Here is a 21,823-nt window from a genome sequence, read left to right as displayed (position 1 = left end):
TTCTCAACGGGCCTGAAAATTACAACCCGACCCAACCCGGCCCGTAGCTTTCAAAGCCTGAGCTCGATGTAACCCGACACATCAATATGAATTATCGACTCGAACCCGGCCTGCGGCCCGACGGCGGGGGTCGAGTTTTCCCATGTTATCCAATGGAGACTGACGGGCTGTGGGTCGTTACGGCACAAATGTGCAGTGGCCTAACCCACGTAAAAACCTAGTGAAACGATATTTTTTCCACAATAGAAACATGATATGAATGGGAAAACTTACTGTTCTTGCTATAAAAAAAAAAAGCAGAATCATCCGCACATCCTCAGCTGCTGCGTCGTGGTGGTGGCCGAATGCCCACAGCTTACTGTATGGCGGCTCAGGCTGGACGTCCCTGTTTTTTTGCTGTCATATTCTAACAGCACCTTGCATTTTGAGCATTGCACATAACCTGTGGAATTTCCATCAGAATCCAGCACCACTCCAAACACTTTCCAGACCTCTGATTTTCCCACTCCTGTCGCGACGGTGAATTCACCTGCTCACCTGCAGCAAGTTTGCGGCGTGCAGGCAGCGGTGTCATGTCTGTCCCCGCTCCATGCAGACTTTCGTTACGATAGATAGATACTTTATTGATCCCCAAGGGGAAATTCACCATGATTCACGGTAAACAGCAGCGATGATTAATACATTTTTTTAAAAATTTTTTCACTGGACGGAAAAGATTAAGCCCGAGGACCGACCCGAGTCATCTGCTTATATTTTTGACCCGAACCCGGCCCGAACCCGCGGGTCCCGTCGGGTTTTTCGGGCCGACCCGTTGAGAACTCTACCCCCTACCCGAACCAGGGTTTGCATCCCCACCCCGCTGTGACTGGTGGGCAGTTGGTGAGAGGCTGGGGTAGCTTGTGGCTAAGATGGTGGTTGTGGTGTGAGGAGCAGTGTTGGCTGGCATTAGGGGGGTGACTCTGGGACACCAGTGATCACTCTCTAGCCTCCTGGAGGTGTCGTGGGCCCAACTAGATGAACCACTGATGAAAGGAGGTTCCCACCTTATGACCCCAATGACATGTTGGTCAGCACTGCTCACTGATCTATATTATAGGGAATTATTCTCTGAGTCTGGTCCATGTTTTCTTCTGCACAAGTTTCTTGTGTTTACCTTAAATCCAAATCTAGCCCAGCTGGTGACTGTTGTGAATAGGGCAGCTGACAACAAGGGAAAGACCCCAAAGGTGCTGCCCTGGGCTAGCAATCCATGGTAGCGAGGCCTAGCAGCTTTGTTACAACCAGCATAAGCTACAAAAATGAACTGCCTGTTACAGTTTTCCTCCTTCTGTGGAGCTGAAAACTTTAAGGTTTGTTTTTCAGTGAAGCAGCAGCTGATTGGTCAGCCGCTCTGCTTCCTGCTGAGGGAGAACATCCAGTCTTATAAAAGGCGTTTCTCTTTGGCTGAGCAGAGGCTTCTCATGGTTTTTATTCATTTTAGGGAATCATTTAATTCTGTTTGTGCTCACCTGAACTTTTAAAGCGCTCTTGTGTTGCTGTTGGATCAGTTAAAGGAACTCTTTGGTCTCTTTCCTGCTGCTCGGTCAGTTTTTGGAGCCTGATGATGAGAGTTTCAGTTTGACTGTTGGTCTCTGTGTCGTCCTGTTCTGCTCAGATCTCCTGTGTGGAACAACACCGGTGCGAGTCTGACCTTCCACATCCCCGCTACAGACACTAAAGGTGGGGTTAAGGTGTGCGTCCTCCTGCCAGACGGCAGCTGCCACGGCAGCTCTGAAATCAGCTACAAGTCCTCCCCGGTCTGCAGCAGCATGGCACCGAACAGCAGCTGGATCAGGTGTTTTTAAACTTCTTACCAAACTGTGTGAATAACTGTGAGGATGTCAGTTCTGGTCTTATTCTGTTCTGTTGCCAGGCGCAAGGACACGAATGCGGACTTCAAAAAACAAGACTTGATTTATTAATCAAAAACAAGGTTAAAGGAAAACACGGCTGAGACGGATGACAAGACTAGAACTATGAAAACAAAACATGACTAAGACAAAACATAGAACATGACTTGGAAAAACAAAAGACTTGACGTGGCATGAAGGGTGAATGTGCAAGGATCTCACCATGACTGAGAACAAACAGGGAACCTAAGTACTGTGGGGACTGATGAGAACAGGTGACGTGAGTGAAACTAATGACCTGAACATGGTGACTGAGGAAAGAGAAACTGTGTGGAAAACAATGGCAAAACTAAAACTAAACATGAGCCAGAAAACTAAAGACGAAACACCAAAGCATGAGAAACATGATAAAACGCCAAACTGAAAACATGGCACCAAACCCCATGTTCATTAAACACATTCTGCTGCAGGACTTCCAGCAGCTACAGTTCAGCACCGACCAGACAAAAAGCATGTCATGAATTTAGTCCTCGTCGGGTTAATGTTAACATCAAGAACCACAACTTCCTGCATCATTTACTTCATTATTTCTGTTACCATGTAACTCAAACAGCACCGGCGCTGCTACCCATCAGCAAACGGAGGAACTGAGGCGGGTTATTTTGGTACCAGCCCTTTCAGATTAAAGTGAAACTTCTTCTCAGAAACATGTCGGGGGGTTCAGGTCACAGCTACAGGCTGAGGAAACAGAACCATTTCCCAAAAGTGACTTTCACCATCAGACTGCTTCCCCTTTTAAAGCTCCCGTTTGGTCTTCTCTTCACCGGAGTTGTGCAAAATAGTTTTAAGACTTTATTTTTTTTTACAACTTAATTTTTATTCATTTTTTCAATTCAATTCATTTTTATTTATATAGCGCCAAATACAACAAATGTCATCTCAAGGCACATAGATAGTAAGTCCAATTCAAGCCAATTGGAATTCAATTAATTAATAATAATCATAATTCATAAAATAATCCAATTCGTTCATATAGAGCCAATTCAAAAACAATTTCCTAGCTAAGAAAACCAACAGATTGCACTGAAAACTTTTTGTTTTTCGGTCCAATCTCCCGGCCTGAGCGGCGTGCCTGAGGCGACTGTGGAGAGAAACGACTCCCTTTTAACAGGAAGAAACCTCTGGCAGAACCAGACTCAGGAAGGGTGGCCATCAGAACCAGAACCAGCTGGGGTTTGAGAAGACAGAAAGGGGGGGAGGGGGGAGGGCCGCAGCGGCGGCGGCGGCACTGTAACACCATTCAAAGGATATCTGTTGGAACAGGGAAACACGAGTTAATGACCACAATAATATCACATATACATAAAGAGAGTAAAGTGAAACAATGGTAACATGACAAGTCAAATTTCCCTTCATGTTTACAGCTGCACATCATCTTAGCAAAATCAACAGTCATGAAATATTTTCAAGAAATTCAAGAAATGAAAACTAATAAAACATAGGACCAATTACACAGATTTGAAGTGAAAATTAAATAAAGATAAATAACTGAACATTTAGAAGAAAAAAAAAGATCATTTTAATAGTAGTCATAATTTGAAAGGGAAAAAAGAAATAATATAAGTAGAAAAAATATATGTTTTTTTAAAAGGAAGGAGAGAAAGAAGGGAGGAAAGAGAGGGAAACAAAAAGGAAAGATCCACTTTAGGTGTTTTAAGACTTTATTGATCTATTTTTCACTCTTGTTCTTTCCAGCTTCATGACAAACAGAATAATAATCTGAAGAATATTATATTATTTATTTATTTTTGTTGAAATGCTTCCTGCATATTAAAGCCAGCTGACTTCAGACTGAAGCTTCTGAGGAAGCAGATCATTATAGATGCAGCAAACTGTTGCTAAGGCAACAACCAGCTGCTGCTCACAGCTTTTCTCTGACATTCGATCCTTTTAGAGTCCGGCCACATGACAGGAAGTGATGACTTTACCAGTTTGTGGATTGTTTCTGGTAACCACAACTTCCCACTGAGGGTCACTTATTCATGATGCCAGAGCCTGAAGGACGCAGGGTGGTTTTACTTTCCTGCACTGATGAATGCATCGTTACATCTGTCGGTCCTCAGTCTTTCAGACACTTTGTGGCTGAACATCTATGATCTATCATAGATTTAGATCAGTGATACTCACTATTGTTTCCACAAGAGCCACATTGGCTGCAAAATCAAGGGAAGAGCCACTTTTACCACAACATACTAAAGTCCCCTTTTGCAAATATGCATTTCTACATGTAAACAATACAGCCAATACATTTGTAATTCACAAGATGTGATTATGCGGGATTTAAGCCCACGTAATCAAGGATTTATGCCCGCGTTTTTCTGGAGGGTCTAGCATGTGCTCGACTTTCTTCATGTTGTATTTGTAGTTTGTTGTTGTAATCATAGTGAGACATTCAAGATGAGCATGGTTTCTGTGCTGGTTTCTGTGCTGGTCTCTGTGCTGGTTTCTGTGCTGGTTTCTGTGCTGGTTTCTGTGCTGGTTTCTGTGCTGGTCTCTGTGCTGGTTTCTGTGCTGGTTTTTGTGCTGGTTTTTGCCCTTTTTAAATTAAAAACCGATCCATTGTGCCTGCATCTCGCGCTGGCTAAAGGAGCTAGCATGTGGCAGCTTGCAGCTTTCTAGTTTCTATTATTATTTTATTTTTATTTTATTTAGTATTATTATTATTTATTAATATTTATTATTATTTGATTTGATTGGCTGCTCTGCGACCTTCAGCGGGAAGAGGAAGGTGACGCTGACGGGGTCCCACCTGGAGCTGGTGGAGGGGCTCACACACAGCCACGCCCTGCAGGAGGTCCTCCCGGTGTTGAACAGCAGCTTTCAGGAGCTGACCTATGAAACAGCTGCAAACACTCACAGCTCCAGCAGCACCGTGTCTCTGAAGGTGGCCAATCACAGCCTGGCCTGCCCCACACACATGATGTACTACCCAGACCCAGAGTTCACCAGCTTCACATCTGCCAGGGAAGGGGACGACATCCGCATCACCTTTCAGGTAAGAACTGTTTCCTCCTGTCGGATGCACGGAAACACCAGACACGAGTCAAAGCTGAACGCGTCCTCCTCAGAAAAAGACCGACAAACTGCAGATGAGCGAACCGGAGCTGTTGGTGTGGGGGGTGCAGGACCAAGAGCTGCATCCCTGCATCATGGAGGGGAAAGAGAGCAGCAACAACATCGAGTCTTTCATCTGCGAGATCAGAGACAGGAGCACCACGTTTCAGCAGATCCAGGTAAACCAGAACAGTCCCGCCACACAGGAACAGTCCCGCTACACCAGAACAGTCCCGCTACACCAGAACAGTCCCGCCACACCAGAACAGTCCCGCTACACCAGAACAGTCCTGCTACACCAGAACAGTCCTGCCACACCAGAACAGTCCTGCTACACCAGAACAGTCCTGCCACACCAGAACAGTCCTGCTACACCAGAACAGTCCTGCCACACCAGAACAGTTCTGCCACACCAGAACAGTCCTGCCACACCAGAACAGTTCTGCCACACCAGAACAGTCCTGCCACACCAGAACAGTTCTGCCACACCAGAACAGTCCTGCCACACCAGAACAGTCCTGCCACACCAGAACAGTCCTGCCACACCAGAACAGTCCTGCCACACCAGAACAGTTCTGCCACACCAGAACAGTTTTGCCACACCAGAACAGTTTTGCCACACCAGAGCAGTTCTGCCACACCAGAACAGTTTTGCCACACCAGAGCAGTTCTGCCGAACAAAAGGCCGAAACGTGTTACAACAACAGGCCGAGCCGTGTTACAACAACGGGCCGAACCGTGTTACAACAACGGGCCGAGCCGTGTTACAACAACGGGCCGAACCGTGTTACAACAACGTGTCGAACCATGTTACAACAACGGGCCGAGCCGTGTTACAACAACGTGTCGAACCGTGTTACAACAACGGGCCGAGCCGTGTTACAACAACAGGCCGAACCGTGTTACAACAACGGGCCGAGCCGTGTTACAACAGCGGGCCGAACAGTGTTACAACAACGGGCCGAACAACAGGCCGAGCCGTGTTACAACAACGGGCCGAGCCGTGTTACAACAGCGGGCCGAACAGTGTTACAACAACGGGCCGAACCGTGTTACAACAACAGGCCGAACAGTGTTACAACAACGGGCCGAACCGTGTTACAACAGCGGGCCAAACAACGGGCCGAACCGTGTTACAACAACGGGCCGAACCGTGTTACAACAACGGGCCGAACCGTGTTACAACAACGGGCCGAACCGTGTTACAACAACGGGCCGAACCGTGTTACAACAGCGGGCCGAACCGTGTTACAACAACGGGCCGAACCGTGTTACAACAACGGGCCGAACCGTGTTACAACAACGGGCCGAACCGTGTTACAACAACAGGCCGAACCGTGTTACAACAGCGGGCCAAACAACGGGCCGAACCGTGTTACAACAACAGGCCGAACCGTGTTACAACAACGGGCCGAGCCGTGTAACAACAGCGGGCCGAACCGTGTTACAACAACAGGCCGAACCGTGTTACAACAACGGGCCGAACCGTGTTACAACAACGGGCCGAACCGTGTTACAACAACGGGCCGAACCGTGTTACAACAACAGGCCAAACCGTGTTACAACAGCGGGCCAAACAACGGGCCGAACCGTGTTACAACAACGGGCCGAACCGTGTTACAACAACAGGCCGAACCGTGTTACAACAACAGGCCGAACAGTGTTACAACAGTGGGCCAAACAACGGGCCGAACCGTGTTACAACAACGGGCCGAACCGTGTTACAACAACAGGCCGAACCGTGTTACAACAACAGGCCGAACCGTGTTACAACAACAGGCCGAACAACAGGCCGAACCGTGTTACAACAACAGGCCGAACCGTGTTACAACAACGGGCCGAACCGTGTTACAACAACGGGCCGAACCGTGTTACAACAACAGGCCGAACCGTGTTACAACAGCGGGCCAAACAACGGGCCGAACCGTGTTACAACAACAGGCCGAACCGTGTTACAACAACGGGCCGAACCGTGTTACAACAACAGGCCGAACCGTGTTACAACAGCGGGCCAAACAACGGGCCGAACCGTGTTACAACAACAGGCCGAACCGTGTTACAACAACGGGCCGAACCGTGTTACAACAACAGGCCGAACCGTGTTACAACAACGGGCCGAACCGTGTTACAACAACAGGCCGAACAACAGGCCGAACCGTGTTACAACAACAGGCCGAACAGTGTTACAACAGCGGGCCAAACAACGGGCCGAACCGTGTTACAACAACGGGCCGAACCGTGTTACAACAACAGGCCGAACAACAGGCCGAACCGTGTTACAACAACAGGCCGAACAGTGTTACAACAACGGGCCGAACCGTGTTACAACAACAGGCCGAACAACAGGCCGAACCGTGTTACAACAACGGGCCGAACCGTGTTACAACAACAGGCCGAACCGTGTTACAACAACGGGCCGAACCGTGTTACAACAGCGGGCCAAACAACGGGCCGAACAACGGGCCGAACCGTGTTACAACAACAGGCCGAACAACAGGCCGAACCGTGTTACAACAACGGGCCGAGCCGTGTTACAACAACGGGCCGAGCCGTGTTACAACAGCGGGCCGAACCGTGTTACAACAGCGGGCCGAACCGTGTTACAACAGCGGGCCGAACCGTGTTACAACAGCGGGCTGAGCTGTGTTACAACAGCGGGCCGAACCGTGTTACAACAACGGGCCGAACCGTGTTACAACAGCGGGCCGAACCGTGTTACAACAGCGGGCCGAGCCTTGTTACAACAGCGGGCTGAGCTGTGTTACAACAGCGGGCCGAACCGTGTTACAACAACGGGCCGAACCGTGTTACAACAGCGGGCCGAACCGTGTTACAACAGCGGGCCGAACCGTGTTACAACAGCGGGCCGAGCCTTGTTACAACAGCGGGCCGAACAGCAGGCCGAACCGTGTTACAACAACAGGCCGAACAGTGTTACAACAGCAGGCCGAACAGTGTTACAACAACGGGCCGAACCGTGTTACAACAGTGGGCCAAACAACGGGCCGAACCGTGTTACAACAGCAGGCCGAACCGTGTTACAACAACAGGCCGAACCGTGTTACAACAACAGGCCGAACAGTGTTACAACAACGGGCCGAACCGTGTTACAACAGTGGGCCAAACAACGGGCCGAACCGTGTTACAACAACAGGCCAAACCGTGTTACAACAGCGGGCCAAACAACGGGCCGAACAGTGTTACAACAACGGGCCGAACAGTGTTACAACAACAGGCCGAACCGTGTTACAACAGCGGGCCGAGCCGTGTTACAACAACAGGCCGAACCGTGTTACAACAACAGGCCGAACAGTGTTACAACAACAGGCCGAACCGTGTTACAACAACGGGCCGAACCGTGTTACAACAACAGGCCGAACCGTGTTACAACAACGGGCCAAACCGTGTTACAACAGCGGGCCGAACAACGGGCCGAGCCGTGTTACAACAACGGGCCGAACCGTGTTACAACAACAGGCCAACAACAGGCCGAACCGTGTTACAACAACAGGCCGAACAGTGTTACAACAACGGGCCGAACCGTGTTACAACAGCGGGCCAAACAACGGGCCGAACCGTGTTACAACAGCGGGCCAAACAACGGGCCGAACCGTGTTACAACAACGGGCCGAACCGTGTTACAACAGCGGGCCAAACAACGGGCCGAACCGTGTTACAACAGCGGGCCAAACAACGGGCCGAACCGTGTTACAACAGCGGGCCAAACAACGGGCCGAGCCGTGTTACAACAACGGGCCGAGCCGTGTTACAACAACGGGCCGAACCGTGTTACAACAACGGGCCGAGCCGTGTTACAACAACAGGCCGAACAGTGTTACAACAACAGGCCGAACCGTGTTACAACAACGGGCCGAACCGTGTTACAACAACAGGCCGAACAGTGTTACAACAACGGGCCGAACAGTGTTACAACAACGGGCCGAACAGTGTTACAACAACGGGCCGAACCGTGTTACAACAGCGGGCCGATCCGTGTTACAACAACGGGCCGAACCGTGTTACAACAGCGGGCCGAGCCGTGTTACAACAACGGGCCGAACCGTGTTACAACAACGGGCCGAACCGTGTTACAACAACGGGCCGAACCGTGTTACAACAACGGGCCGAGCCGTGTAACAACAGCGGGCCGAACCGTGTTACAACAACGGGCCGAACCGTGTTACAACAACGGGCCGAACCGTGTTACAACAGCGGGCCGAACCGTGTTACAACAGCGGGCCGAACCGTGTTACAACAGCGGGCCGAACCGTGTTACAACAACGGGCCGAACCGTGTTACAACAGCGGGCCGAACCGTGTTACAACAACGGGCCGAGCCGTGTTACAACAACGGGTCGAACCGTGTTACAACAGCGGGCCGAACCGTGTTACAACAACGGGCCGAGCCGTGTTACAACAGCGGGCCGAACCGTGTTACAACAACGGGCCGAACCGTGTTACAACAGCGGGCCGAACCGTGTTACAACAGCGGGCCGAACCGTGTTACAACAGCGGGCCGAACCGTGTTACAACAGCGGGCCGAACCGTGTTACAACAACGGGCCGAACCGTGTTACAACAACGGGCCGAACCGTGTTACAACAACGGGCCGAGCCGTGTTACAACAGCGGGCCGAACCGTGTTACAACAACGGGCCGAACCGTGTTACAACAACAGGCCGAACAACAGGCCGAGCCGTGTTACAACAACAGGCCGAACAACAGGCCGAGCCGTGTTACAACAACGGGCCGAACCGTGTTACAACAACGGGCCGAACCGTGTTACAACAACAGGCCGAACCGTGTTACAACAACAGGCCGAACAACAGGCCGAACCGTGTTACAACAACAGGCCGAACAGTGTTACAACAACGGGCCGAACCGTGTTACAACAACAGGCCGAACCGTGTTACAACAACAGGCCGAACAACAGGCCGAACCGTGTTACAACAACAGGCCGAACAACAGGCCGAACCGTGTTACAACAACAGGCCGAACAACAGGCCGAACCGTGTTACAACAGCGGGCCGAACCGTGTTACAACAGCGGGCCGAACCGTGTTACAACAGCGGGCCGAGCCGTGTTACAACAGCGGGCCGAACCGTGTTACAACAACGGGCCGAACCGTGTTACAACAGCGGGCCGAACCGTGTTACAACAGCGGGCCGAGCCGTGTTACAACAGCGGGCCGAGCCGTGTTACAACAACGGGCCGAACCGTGTTACAACAACGGGCCGAACCGTGTTACAACAACAGGCCGAACAACAGGCCGAACCGTGTTACAACAACAGGCCGAACAACAGGCCGAGCCGTGTTACAACAACGGGCCGAACCGTGTTACAACAACGGGCCGAACCGTGTTACAACAGCGGGCCGAACCGTGTTACAACAGCGGGCCGAACCGTGTTACAACAGCGGGCCGAACCGTGTTACAACAGCGGGCCGAACCGTGTTACAACAGCGGGCCGAGCCGTGTTACAACAGCGGGCCGAACCGTGTTACAACAACGGGCGGAACCGTGTTACAACAACAGGCCGAGCCGTGTTACAACAACAGGCCGAACAACAGGCCGAGCCGTGTTACAACAACGGGCCGAACCGTGTTACAACAACAGGCCGAACCGTGTTACAACAACAGGCCGAACAACAGGCCGAGCCGTGTTACAACAACAGGCCGAACAACAGGCCGAGCCGTGTTACAACAACGGGCCGAACCGTGTTACAACAACGGGCCGAACCGTGTTACAACAACGGGCCGAACCGTGTTACAACAACAGGCCGAACCGTGTTACAACAACAGGCCGAACCGTGTTACAACAACAGGCCGAACAGTGTTACAACAACGGGCCGAACCGTGTTACAACAACAGGCCGAACCGTGTTACAACAACAGGCCGAACAACAGGCCGAACCGTGTTACAACAACAGGCCGAACAACAGGCCGAGCCGTGTTACAACAACGGGCCGAACTGTGTTACAACAACGGGCCGAACCGTGTTACAACAGCGGGCCGAACCGTGTTACAACAGCGGGCCGAACCGTGTTACAACAGCGGGCCGAGCCGTGTTACAACAGCGGGCCGAACCGTGTTACAACAACGGGCCGAACCGTGTTACAACAGCGGGCCGAACCGTGTTACAACAGCGGGCCGAGCCGTGTTACAACAGCGGGCCGAGCCGTGTTACAACAACGGGCCGAACCGTGTTACAACAACGGGCCGAACCGTGTTACAACAACAGGCCGAACAACAGGCCGAACCGTGTTACAACAACAGGCCGAACAACAGGCCGAGCCGTGTTACAACAACGGGCCGAACCGTGTTACAACAACGGGCCGAACCGTGTTACAACAACAGGCCGAACAACAGGCCGAACCGTGTTACAACAACAGGCCGAACAACAGGCCGAGCCGTGTTACAACAACGGGCCGAACCGTGTTACAACAACGGGCCGAACCGTGTTACAACAGCGGGCCGAACCGTGTTACAACAGCGGGCCGAACCGTGTTACAACAGCGGGCCGAACCGTGTTACAACAGCGGGCCGAACCGTGTTACAACAGCGGGCCGAGCCGTGTTACAACAGCGGGCCGAACCGTGTTACAACAACGGGCGGAACCGTGTTACAACAACAGGCCGAGCCGTGTTACAACAACAGGCCGAACAACAGGCCGAGCCGTGTTACAACAACGGGCCGAACCGTGTTACAACAACAGGCCGAACCGTGTTACAACAACAGGCCGAACAACAGGCCGAGCCGTGTTACAACAACAGGCTGAACAACAGGCCGAGCCGTGTTACAACAACGGGCCGAACCGTGTTACAACAACGGGCCGAACCGTGTTACAACAACGGGCCGAACCGTGTTACAACAACAGGCCGAACCGTGTTACAACAACAGGCCGAACCGTGTTACAACAACAGGCCGAACAGTGTTACAACAACGGGCCGAACCGTGTTACAACAACAGGCCGAACCGTGTTACAACAACAGGCCGAACAACAGGCCGAGCCGTGTTACAACAACGGGCCGAACCGTGTTACAACAACGGGCCGAACCGTGTTACAACAGCGGGCCGAACCGTGTTACAACAGCGGGCCGAACCGTGTTACAACAGCGGGCCGAACCGTGTTACAACAGCGGGCCGAACCGTGTTACAACAGCGGGCCGAACCGTGTTACAACAACGGGCGGAACCGTGTTACAACAACAGGCCGAGCCGTGTTACAACAACAGGCCGAACAACAGGCCGAGCCGTGTTACAACAACGGGCCGAACCGTGTTACAACAACAGGCCGAACCGTGTTACAACAACAGGCCGAACAACAGGCCGAGCCGTGTTACAACAACAGGCCGAACAACAGGCCGAACCGTGTTACAACAACAGGCCGAACCGTGTTACAACAGCGGGCCGAGCCGTGTTACAACAACGGGCCGAGCCGTGTTACAACAACGGGCCGAGCCGTGTTACAACAACGGGCCGAGCCGTGTTACAACAACGGGCTGAACCGTGTTACAACAACAGCCTGAACTGTGATCGCTGTGTCATAACCACTGAAGATGAAATTTGATTATCGTCTTTTTCCAGATCAAATATGGAGATAAGACTGTAACACTGAACAACTCCTCTTTGCTTATGATGCTTTGGATGCTGATCGCCCTCCTGCTGATTCCCTGCATCATCGTTGGTGAGTGCACCCAGTAAAGTTGAGTTATTAAATATGTTTAACATCCATGGAAGCTCATCGTGTCCTTACAAATCAGAAGATTGACTTTATTCATTATTTGGCATCATAACTACCTAATTACCTGGCCAAGTTTGATGTCTGTAGCATTAAATCTGTAGGAGGAGTTTGATCTTATGCAAGGCCTGGAATCGGTCAAAAATGGCACGAAAACTCACTTTCCATCCAAAATGGCCGCCTTCCTGTGGACGTGGGACCATGGCGGCATGAGATGTTTTTGTGCGTCTGGGCATGATGAATGAGTGTACCGAATTTCGTCGTCCCACGGGAAACTAACCCCAATGCAGGCACCATTTTTAAGCTTCGTAGGGGGCGCTACAGAGTCAACGAGCGACTCCCAAAAATATAAAGTTTAGATTTTTTCATGTCGTCGACTGGCAAGTGGCGCTCGCAAAATTTCGAGAGTTTTCGCATACCTTTTGCAAAGAATAAGAAGACGGAAGAATAAATCTTACAGATACAACAGGGTCCCTAATAAAGAATAAATTCTGCAGCTTCTCTTTGCAGCACCTGTCGCCGGCACGTCAAACACAAACATGAGGCTTCTAAGCCGTTTGTGGTTAAAAATGTTTCTATAACACCCTTCCTGTGTTCCTGGGTCTGTAAAGGAAAGTCCCATAAATACTCACAGCCTGAAGAGGCTTCCACTTACCAACAGCAGCTCGGTGCAAAGCGATAGTAAATCTGGCCCCACGTGTGCAGAATGAACAACCTGCTTTTGTTTTTCAGTGGTGGTGATCGTCTCCCAAAGGCGGCAGAAGAAGCTCACTGCCAAGATGAACAAAGTCATGGAAGACCTGGAACTCGACATCAGAAATGACATCAGACAAGGTCCCCCCCCCTCAAATTTATCAAATCAAATCAAATTTATTTATATAGCACATTTCATGTCCAAAACAATTCAAAGTGCTTCACATAAAATAAAAGCATTGCAGCAGGGAGTGGAAGAAGCATTAAAATACATAAAAGAATATAAAGAGAAACAAATAAAAGTAAATGAATAAATGAATTAAAAACAAGCAACAGTCCAGATAAGTTCAAAGATATCGTGCAGATTTCATGCATAGACACATGAGAACAGAAATGTTTTTAACCTGGATTTAAAAATGTCTCCATTTGGTGAAAGTTTAATCTCCACTGGCAGTTTGTTCCACTTGTTTGCAGCATAACAGCTAAATGCTGCTTCTCCTTTTACTTTAGTTACCTTAGCATCAAAGTAACTTTAGATGATCAGGATATCATTCAGAAACAGTGAGGCAACATATGTCTGTAATAAAGTCTTTGCACGTGAGGATAATCAAACAAATCTGGATCTCTAAAGCTGACATCTGAAGTTTAAAATGAGCTTTCAATCAGTTCGAGCATGAAGCTCATTTAAGCTTTTATGGAGGAAAAACTTTCCAACAATAAAACCCTCAGTAACAGGAAGTCAGAATGTGGCATGACAGCAGCAAACCGTGGAGGCGAGCAGTCCATCAAGAAAGTGGAAGTGGGGAAAAGTCACAGTTGGGAGCTTTGTGAGAGGAAAGTTTCAGAGATTATGCTCAAGGAGAGTGAAATCCTTTTCTTCTCTCCACCTCAGTGCTTTTAATGCACATGCATCCATTTTGTGATCTGGGTTTCCGGACCTGGTTCCTGTTCACAGTTTATCTGCGCCAACACTCACGGCTGCGATATGTCAGGCAGCAGGAAGTCCGTCCCAGCAATTATCCACAGCTAATCAGAGGGTTAGCGTTAGCCTGAGTTAGCCGCTTCACTTCAGCCGCTTCACTGCTCCCGGTTCACTGCAGCCTCTTCACTGCAGCCGCTTCACTGCGGCCTGTTTACTGCAGCCGCTTCACTGCTCCCGCTTCACTGCAGCCGCTTCACTGCTCCAGCTTCACTGCTCTCGGTTCACTGCTCCCGCTTCACTGCAGTAACTTCACTGCAGTCGGTTCACTGCTCCCGCTTCACTGCTCCCGCTTCACTGCAGCCGCTTCACTGCTCCCGCTTCACTGCTCCCGGTTCACTGCTCCCGCTTCACTGCAGCCGCTTCACTGCTCCCGGTTCACTACAGCCGGTTCACTGCAGCCGCTTCACTGCTCCCGCTTCACTGCTCCCGCTTCACTGCTCCCGCTTCACGGCTCCCGCTTCATGGCTCCCGGTTCACTGAAGTGTCCCCCACAGGTTTTGTGGATCTCCAGACAGACAAAGCTGAACTGATGGAGAACGTGGGAGCGATTCCTTTCCTGGACTACAAGCACTTTGCCTCCAGAATCTTTTTCCCTGAGGTGAGCCTGAACTGAAAATAAATCTCTGGCACACCTGTGCTCTGAGTGATCAAATCTTCTAAATGATCTGTCGGTAAATGAAGCTTTTCTTCCTCTCTGTGCTTGTTTTTCACAGAGCGAGCCTTTAATGACTCTGTACATCAAAGACATCGGGCAGGTAAGGTGTGGCGGCCATGTTGCTCTGCTGCTGGTTCAGCTCCAGCTCTCAGTCATGTGATCTCCGTCTGACCTCATCAGGATGCGGTGAAGGATGAGCTGGACGAGTGTTCCCGCGGTTTATCCAAGCTGATGCAGGACCAGCTGTTTCTCACCTCCATGGTGCACGCTTTGGAGGAGCAGAAGAGCTTCACCATCAAGGACAAGTGAGTGTACGAGCTCTCATGGTTTCACATGGTTCCTCATGGTTTCACATTGTTCCTCATGTACAGGATCTCATGGTTTCACATGGTTTCACATGGTTTCACATTGTTCCTCATGTACAGGATCTCATGGTTTCACATGGTTTCACATTGTTTCACATTGTTCCTCATGGTTTCAATTCAATTCATTTTTATTTATATAGCGCCAAATACAACAAATGTCATCTCAAGGCACTTAGATAGTAAGTCCAATTCAAGCCAATTGGAATTCAATTAATTAATAATAATCATAATTCATAAAATAATCCAATTCGTTCATATAGAGCCAATTCAAAAACAATTTCCTAGCTAAGAAAACCAACAGATTACACTGAAAACTTTTTGTTTTTTCGGTCCGCGGCGGCGGCGGTGGCACTGTAACACCATTCAAAGGATATCTGTTGGAACAGGGAAACACGAGTTAATGACCACAATAATATCACATATACATAAAGAGAGTAAAGTGAGGAAAGGTGTGACAGATGAGGCCCCCCAGCAGTCTAGGCCTATAGCAGCTTAACTATGGGATGTTTCAGGATTACCTGAGCCATCCCTGTTCAAGGTAAACACAAGAAACTTGTGCTAACGAAAAAATAAATAAATGAAGGACCAGACTCAGTGAGTAATTCCCTATACTCCCTATATAGATCTGCGCCTCACACCACAACAACCATCTTTTTACAGCCACAAGCTACCTCAGCCTCTCACCAACTGCACACCAGTCACAGCGGGGTGGGGATGCAAACCCTGGTTCGGGTAGGGGGTAATGAAAGTATAGAAGGTGCCAGAGGTGGAGGCAGGACAAGACACACTAGCAGATTCAGCAGACAAACTCACCTAAACAGTCCTATAATCACTAAAAATACCAGCAAAAACAAAGCCATACAACTCACATTGTTCCTCATGGTTTCACATTGTTCCTCATGGTTTCACATTGTTCCTCATGGTTTCACATTGTTCCTCATGGTTTCACATTGTTCCTCATGGTTTCACATTGTTCCTCATGGTTTCACATTGTTCCTCATGGTTTCACATTGTTCCTCATTGTTCCTCATTGTTCCTCATGGTTTCACATTGTTCCTCATGGTTTCACATTGTTCCTCATGGTTTCACATTGTTCCTCATGGTTTCACATGGTTTCACATTGTTCCTCATGGTTCCTCATGGTTTCACATTGTTCCTCATGGTTCCTCATGGTTTCACATTGTTCCTCATGTACAGGATCTCATGGTTTCACATGGTTCCTCATGGTTTCACATGGTTCCTCATGGTTTCACATTGTTCCTCATGGTTTCACATGGTTTCACATGGTTCCTCATGGTTTCACATGGTTCTTCATGGTTTCACATTGTTCCTCATGGTTTCTCATTGTTCCTCATGGTTTCACATTGTTCCTCATAGTTTCACATTGTTCCTCATAGTTTCACATTGTTCCTCATAGTTTCACATTGTTCCTCATAGTTTCACATTGTTCCTCATGGTTCCTCATGGTTTCACATTGTTCCTCATGGTTTCTCATTGTTCCTCATGGTTTCACATTGTTCCTCATAGTTTCACATTGTTCCTCATGGTTTCACATTGTTCCTCATGGTTTCACATTGTTCCTCATGGTTCCTCATGGTTTCACATTGTTCCTCATGTACAGGATCTCATGGTTTCACATGGTTCCTCATGGTTTCACATGGTTCCTCATGGTTTCACATTGTTCCTCATGGTTCCTCATGGTTTCACATTGTTCCTCATGGTTTCACATTGTTCCTCATGTACAGGATCTCATGGTTTCACATTGTTCCTCATGTACAGGATCTCATGGTTTCACATTGTTCCTCATGGTTTCACATGGTTTCACATTGTTCCTCATGGTTTCACATTGTTCCTCATGGTTCCTCATGGTTTCACATTGTTCCTCATGGTTTCACATTGTTCCTCATGGTTTCACATTGTTCCTCATGTACAGGATCTCATGGTTTCACATGGTTCCTCATGGTTTCACATTGTTCCTCATGGTTTCACATGGTTTCACATTGTTCCTCATGGTTTCACATTGTTCCTCATGGTTCCTCATGGTTTCACATTGTTCCTCATGGTTTCACATTGTTCCTCATGTACAGGATCTCATGGTTTCACATTGTTCCTCATGGTTTCACATTGTTCCTCATGTACAGGATCTCATGGTTTCACATGGTTCCTCATGGTTTCACATTGTTCCTCATGGTTTCACATGGTTCCTCATGGTTTCACATTGTTCCTCATGGTTTCACATGGTTCCTCATGGTTTCACATTGTTCCTCATGGTTTCCCGTGGTTTCACATTGTTCCTCATTGTTCCTCATGGTTTCACATGGTTTCTTCTGTTCCAGGATCTCATGTTTTCACATGGTTTCTTCTGTTCCAGGATCTCATGGTTTCACATTGTTCCATGTGTGCAGGATTTCATGGTTTCTCATGATGTGCAGGATCTCATGGTTTCACATGGTTCCTCATGGTTTCACATTGTTCCTCATGGTTTCACATTGTTCCTCATGGTTTCACATGGTTCCTCATGGTTTCACATTGTTCCTCATGGTTTCACATTGTTCCTCATGGTTTCACATTGTTCCTCATGATGTGCAGGATCTCATGGTTTCTCATGGTTTCACATGGTTCCTCATGGTTTCACATTGTTCCTCATGATGTGCAGGATCTCATGGTTTCACATTGTTCCTCATGGTTTCACATTGTTCCTCATGGTTTCACATTGTTCCTCATGTACAGGATCTCATGGTTTCACATTGTTCCTCATGTACAGGATCTCATGGTTTCACATGGTTCCTCATGGTTTCACATTGTTCCTCATGGTTTCACATTGTTCCTCATGGTTTCACATTGTTCCTCATGGTTTCACATGGTTTCACATTGTTCCTCATGGTTTCACATGGTTTCACATTGTTCCTCATGGTTTCACATTGTTCCTCATGGTTTCACATTGTTCCTCATGTACAGGATCTCATGGTTTCACATTGTTCCTCATGTACAGGATCTCATGGTTTCACATGGTTCCTCATGGTTTCACATTGTTCCTCATGGTTTCACATCGTTCCTCATGGTTCCTCATGGTTTCACATGGTTTCACATTGTTCCTCATGATGTGCAGGATCTCATGGTTTCACATTGTTCTTCATGGTTTCACATGGTTCCTCATGGTTTCACATTGTTCCTCATGGTTTCACATTGTTCCTCATGGTTTCACATTGTTCCTCATGTGCAGGATCTCATGGTTTCACATTGTTCCTCATGGTGTGCAGGATCTCATGGTTTCACATGGTTTCACATGGTTCCTCATGGTTTCACATGGTTTCACATTGTTTCACATTGTTCCTCATGATGTGCAGGATCTCATTGTTCTTCATGGTTTCACATTGTTCCTCATGGTTTCACATTGTTCCTCATGGTTTCACATGGTTTCACATTGTTCCTCATGATGTGCAGGATCTCATGGTTTCACATGGTTTCACATTGTTCCTCATGATGTGCAGGATCTCATGGTTTCACATTGTTCCTCATGTGCAGGATCTCATGGTTTCACATTGTTCCTCATGGTTTCACATGGTTTCACATTGTTCCTCATGGTTTCACATGGTTTCACATTGTTCCTCATGGTTTCACATGGTTTCACATTGTTCCTCATGGTTCCTCATGGTTTCACATTGTTCCTCATGGTTTCACATGGTTTCTTCTGTTCCAGGATCTCATGGTTTCACATTGTTCCTCATGGTTCCTCATGGTTTCACATTGTTCCTCATGGTTTCACATGGTTTCACATTGTTCCTCATGGTGTGCAGGATCTCATGGTTTCACATGGTTCCTCATGGTTTCACATGGTTTCACATTGTTTCACATTGTTCCTCATGATGTGCAGGATCTCATTGTTCTTCATGGTTTCACATTGTTCCTCATGGTTTCACATTGTTCCTCATGGTTTCACATGGTTTCACATTGTTCCTCATGTGCAGGATCTCATGGTTTCACATGGTTTCACATTGTTCCTCATGTGCAGGATCTCATGGTTTCACATTGTTCCTCATGTGCAGGATCTCATGGTTTCACATTGTTCCTCATGGTTTCACATTGTTCCTCATGTGCAGGATCTCATGGTTTCACATTGTTCCTCATGGTTTCACATGGTTTCACATTGCTCCTCATGGTTTCACATGGTTTCACATTGTTCCTCATGATGTGCAGGATCTCATGGTTTCACATTGTTCCTCATGGTTTCACATGGTTTCACATTGTTCCTCATGATGTGCAGGATCTCATGGTTTCACATGGTTCCTCATGGTTTCACATGGTTTCACATTGTTCCTCATGGTTTCACATTGTTCCATGTGTGCAGGATATCATGGTTTCACATGTTACAGGTGTGCAGGATCTCATGGTTTCATATGGTTTCACATGGTTTGTCATGGTTTCACATGGTTTGTCATGGTTTGTCATGGTTTCACATTGTTTCTTCTCTGTTCCAGGTGTGCGCTGGCCTCTCTGCTCACCGTCGCTCTGCACAGTGACCTGTTGTACCTGACGGAGGTGATGGAGGTCCTGCTGAAGGATCTGATGCAGCAGAACAGCAGCGCTCAGCCCAAACTGCTGCTCCGACGCACTGAGTCCACAGTGGAGAAGCTCCTGACCAACTGGATGTCCATCTGCCTCTACGGCTTCCTGCGGGTCTGTGGGCCTCAAATCTCTAGTCTTTACTGTTTTGGGTCATTTGAAAGAAGTTCAGACGGATTTTTGAAACTGAATCGTGGCCGTATGAATGGTCTTTATCTATAAACACTGAAGGGTCAAACTCATTTTAGATATCAGCCACAAGCAGCAGTAATTAGTTAAGAAGCAGAAAAGATGGATGGATGGATGGACTGATGGATTGGTTGGGTGTGTGTATGGATGGAAGGATGGATGGATCTATGGATGGATGGACTGATGGATTTGTTTGTTTGGATGTATATTTGGACTGATGAATGGATGGATATATTAGTGGGTGTATCGATGGATGGATGGAGGGATGAACATATGTATGGAAGGGATGGATGGATTTGTTTGGATGGATGGATGGATGGATGAATGGATGGATGGACGGAGATCCAAAGATCCAACTCCATTCAGCCAGAATAAGATGCACACCTGTTCTGCTTTGGTCTGTCCCATAAACTAAAAAGGGTCAACCTTCACAGTAACTTTAACTAAACACATTAAAAACAGTCTCATGTACAGAGTAACTGCTGGAAACCTATGATCAGTAACACTTAAACACCAGTTTTACCCAGAAATAACACCAGGAAGTGCTGGGCTGACCCTCCCAAACACTAACCCTGCATGCTGGGTATATATGAACTTGTTTTCTCTTGGTGGTTTTTGTTTTACTGTGTAAAGCACTTTGTGATTTTTTATATCTATGAAAGGTGCTATATAAATAAAGTTCTTCTTCTTCTGGGTCTGAACCAATAAAAAAAGTGAAGAGAGATTAAATAAGGAAGGAAGAAAGAAACAGTTTGACTGGATGCAGTGTAGAAGTGTTACAGTTAACTAAATGTTTAAGGTGCAGTGTTGTTGGGACAGAACATGTTTAAATGATTATTTCTTTCATAGGTCGGCTATGCTAATCATTTTGAAGTTAACATTCTAACTCTCTAAAAATAACTGAGTTCGATATAATCAGCATAATGATGCTAACATTGTGCTGACCAACGCCTCCAGAAGCATGACTGTTGGCCTGGTTTTACTGACACTTTGTGAAATTTGGGGAACTTTGCATGTCGACACAACATGAAGTGTTGAGTAAACAGACATTTCTGACTTCTTCAACAGGATCCTCACAGGTCCTTCACAGATAATATAACATCAGAGGAAGTGTCACCATGGTGACGGACTTTATCTGTAACAGCTGATCACACCATCAGTGTGATCTTTACTTTCTTCACGTCTCAGACGCTGTTAAACTTAGCAGCGTCTGTCGGCCCAGCGTCTGGTGTTTATAGTGTTCGTGGTGTGATGCACGCCGGTGTGACCAGAATAAAAACTGGCCAAAGTTTCTACATCTTGTTCAACAGGTTGAGGTTCTTGTGTCTGGTTTTGTGCAGGAAAGCGCCGGCCAGCAGCTGTTCCTCATGGTGAGCGCTCTCGCGCAGCATATCGCCAAAGGTCCGGTGGACAGTGTGACGGAGAAAGCTCTGTACACACTCAGCGAGGACTGGCTTCTTTGGCAGGCTCAGGACTTCAGCTCTCTGGTACACACACACTTTCACATCTGGGAGTGTAAAACAAGAGGTTCTAGACTTTAAACACGGAGAACAAACTATGCCTGGTCTGTCAGCTCTACTTCCACATGAATGCTTCCTGATTCTCTGTTCTGGTTCTGGTTCGACGGGTTAGTGAGCACA

At 48.1% G+C, this 21,823-nt stretch overlaps 1 protein-coding gene across 3 annotated transcripts in view; it reads left to right on the top strand.

Annotated features, from left to right (window-relative positions):
* plxnc1 (plexin C1) overlaps positions 1–21,823 on the top strand; it is a 49,959-nt gene that overhangs the window by 13,470 nt on the left and 14,666 nt on the right. For all 3 annotated transcript variants that reach the window (XM_075471253.1, XM_075471254.1, XM_075471255.1), the window contains exons 11-20: positions 1,655–1,834; positions 4,665–4,944; positions 5,018–5,182; positions 12,583–12,682; positions 13,469–13,570; positions 14,906–15,009; positions 15,125–15,166; positions 15,247–15,371; positions 19,910–20,108; positions 21,524–21,670. In XM_075471253.1, the coding sequence (XP_075327368.1) occupies positions 1,655–1,834; positions 4,665–4,944; positions 5,018–5,182; positions 12,583–12,682; positions 13,469–13,570; positions 14,906–15,009; positions 15,125–15,166; positions 15,247–15,371; positions 19,910–20,108; positions 21,524–21,670 (1,444 nt within the window). The remainder of the gene's footprint in view (positions 1–1,654; positions 1,835–4,664; positions 4,945–5,017; positions 5,183–12,582; positions 12,683–13,468; positions 13,571–14,905; positions 15,010–15,124; positions 15,167–15,246; positions 15,372–19,909; positions 20,109–21,523; positions 21,671–21,823) is intronic.

Source organism: Odontesthes bonariensis, chromosome 8 (genome assembly GCF_027942865.1).
Source record: "Odontesthes bonariensis isolate fOdoBon6 chromosome 8, fOdoBon6.hap1, whole genome shotgun sequence".
Lineage (NCBI taxonomy): Eukaryota > Metazoa > Chordata > Actinopteri > Atheriniformes > Atherinopsidae > Odontesthes > Odontesthes bonariensis.
The sequence above is the reverse complement of the archived record's forward strand: the minus strand, read 5'-3'. Positions and strand labels throughout refer to the sequence as shown.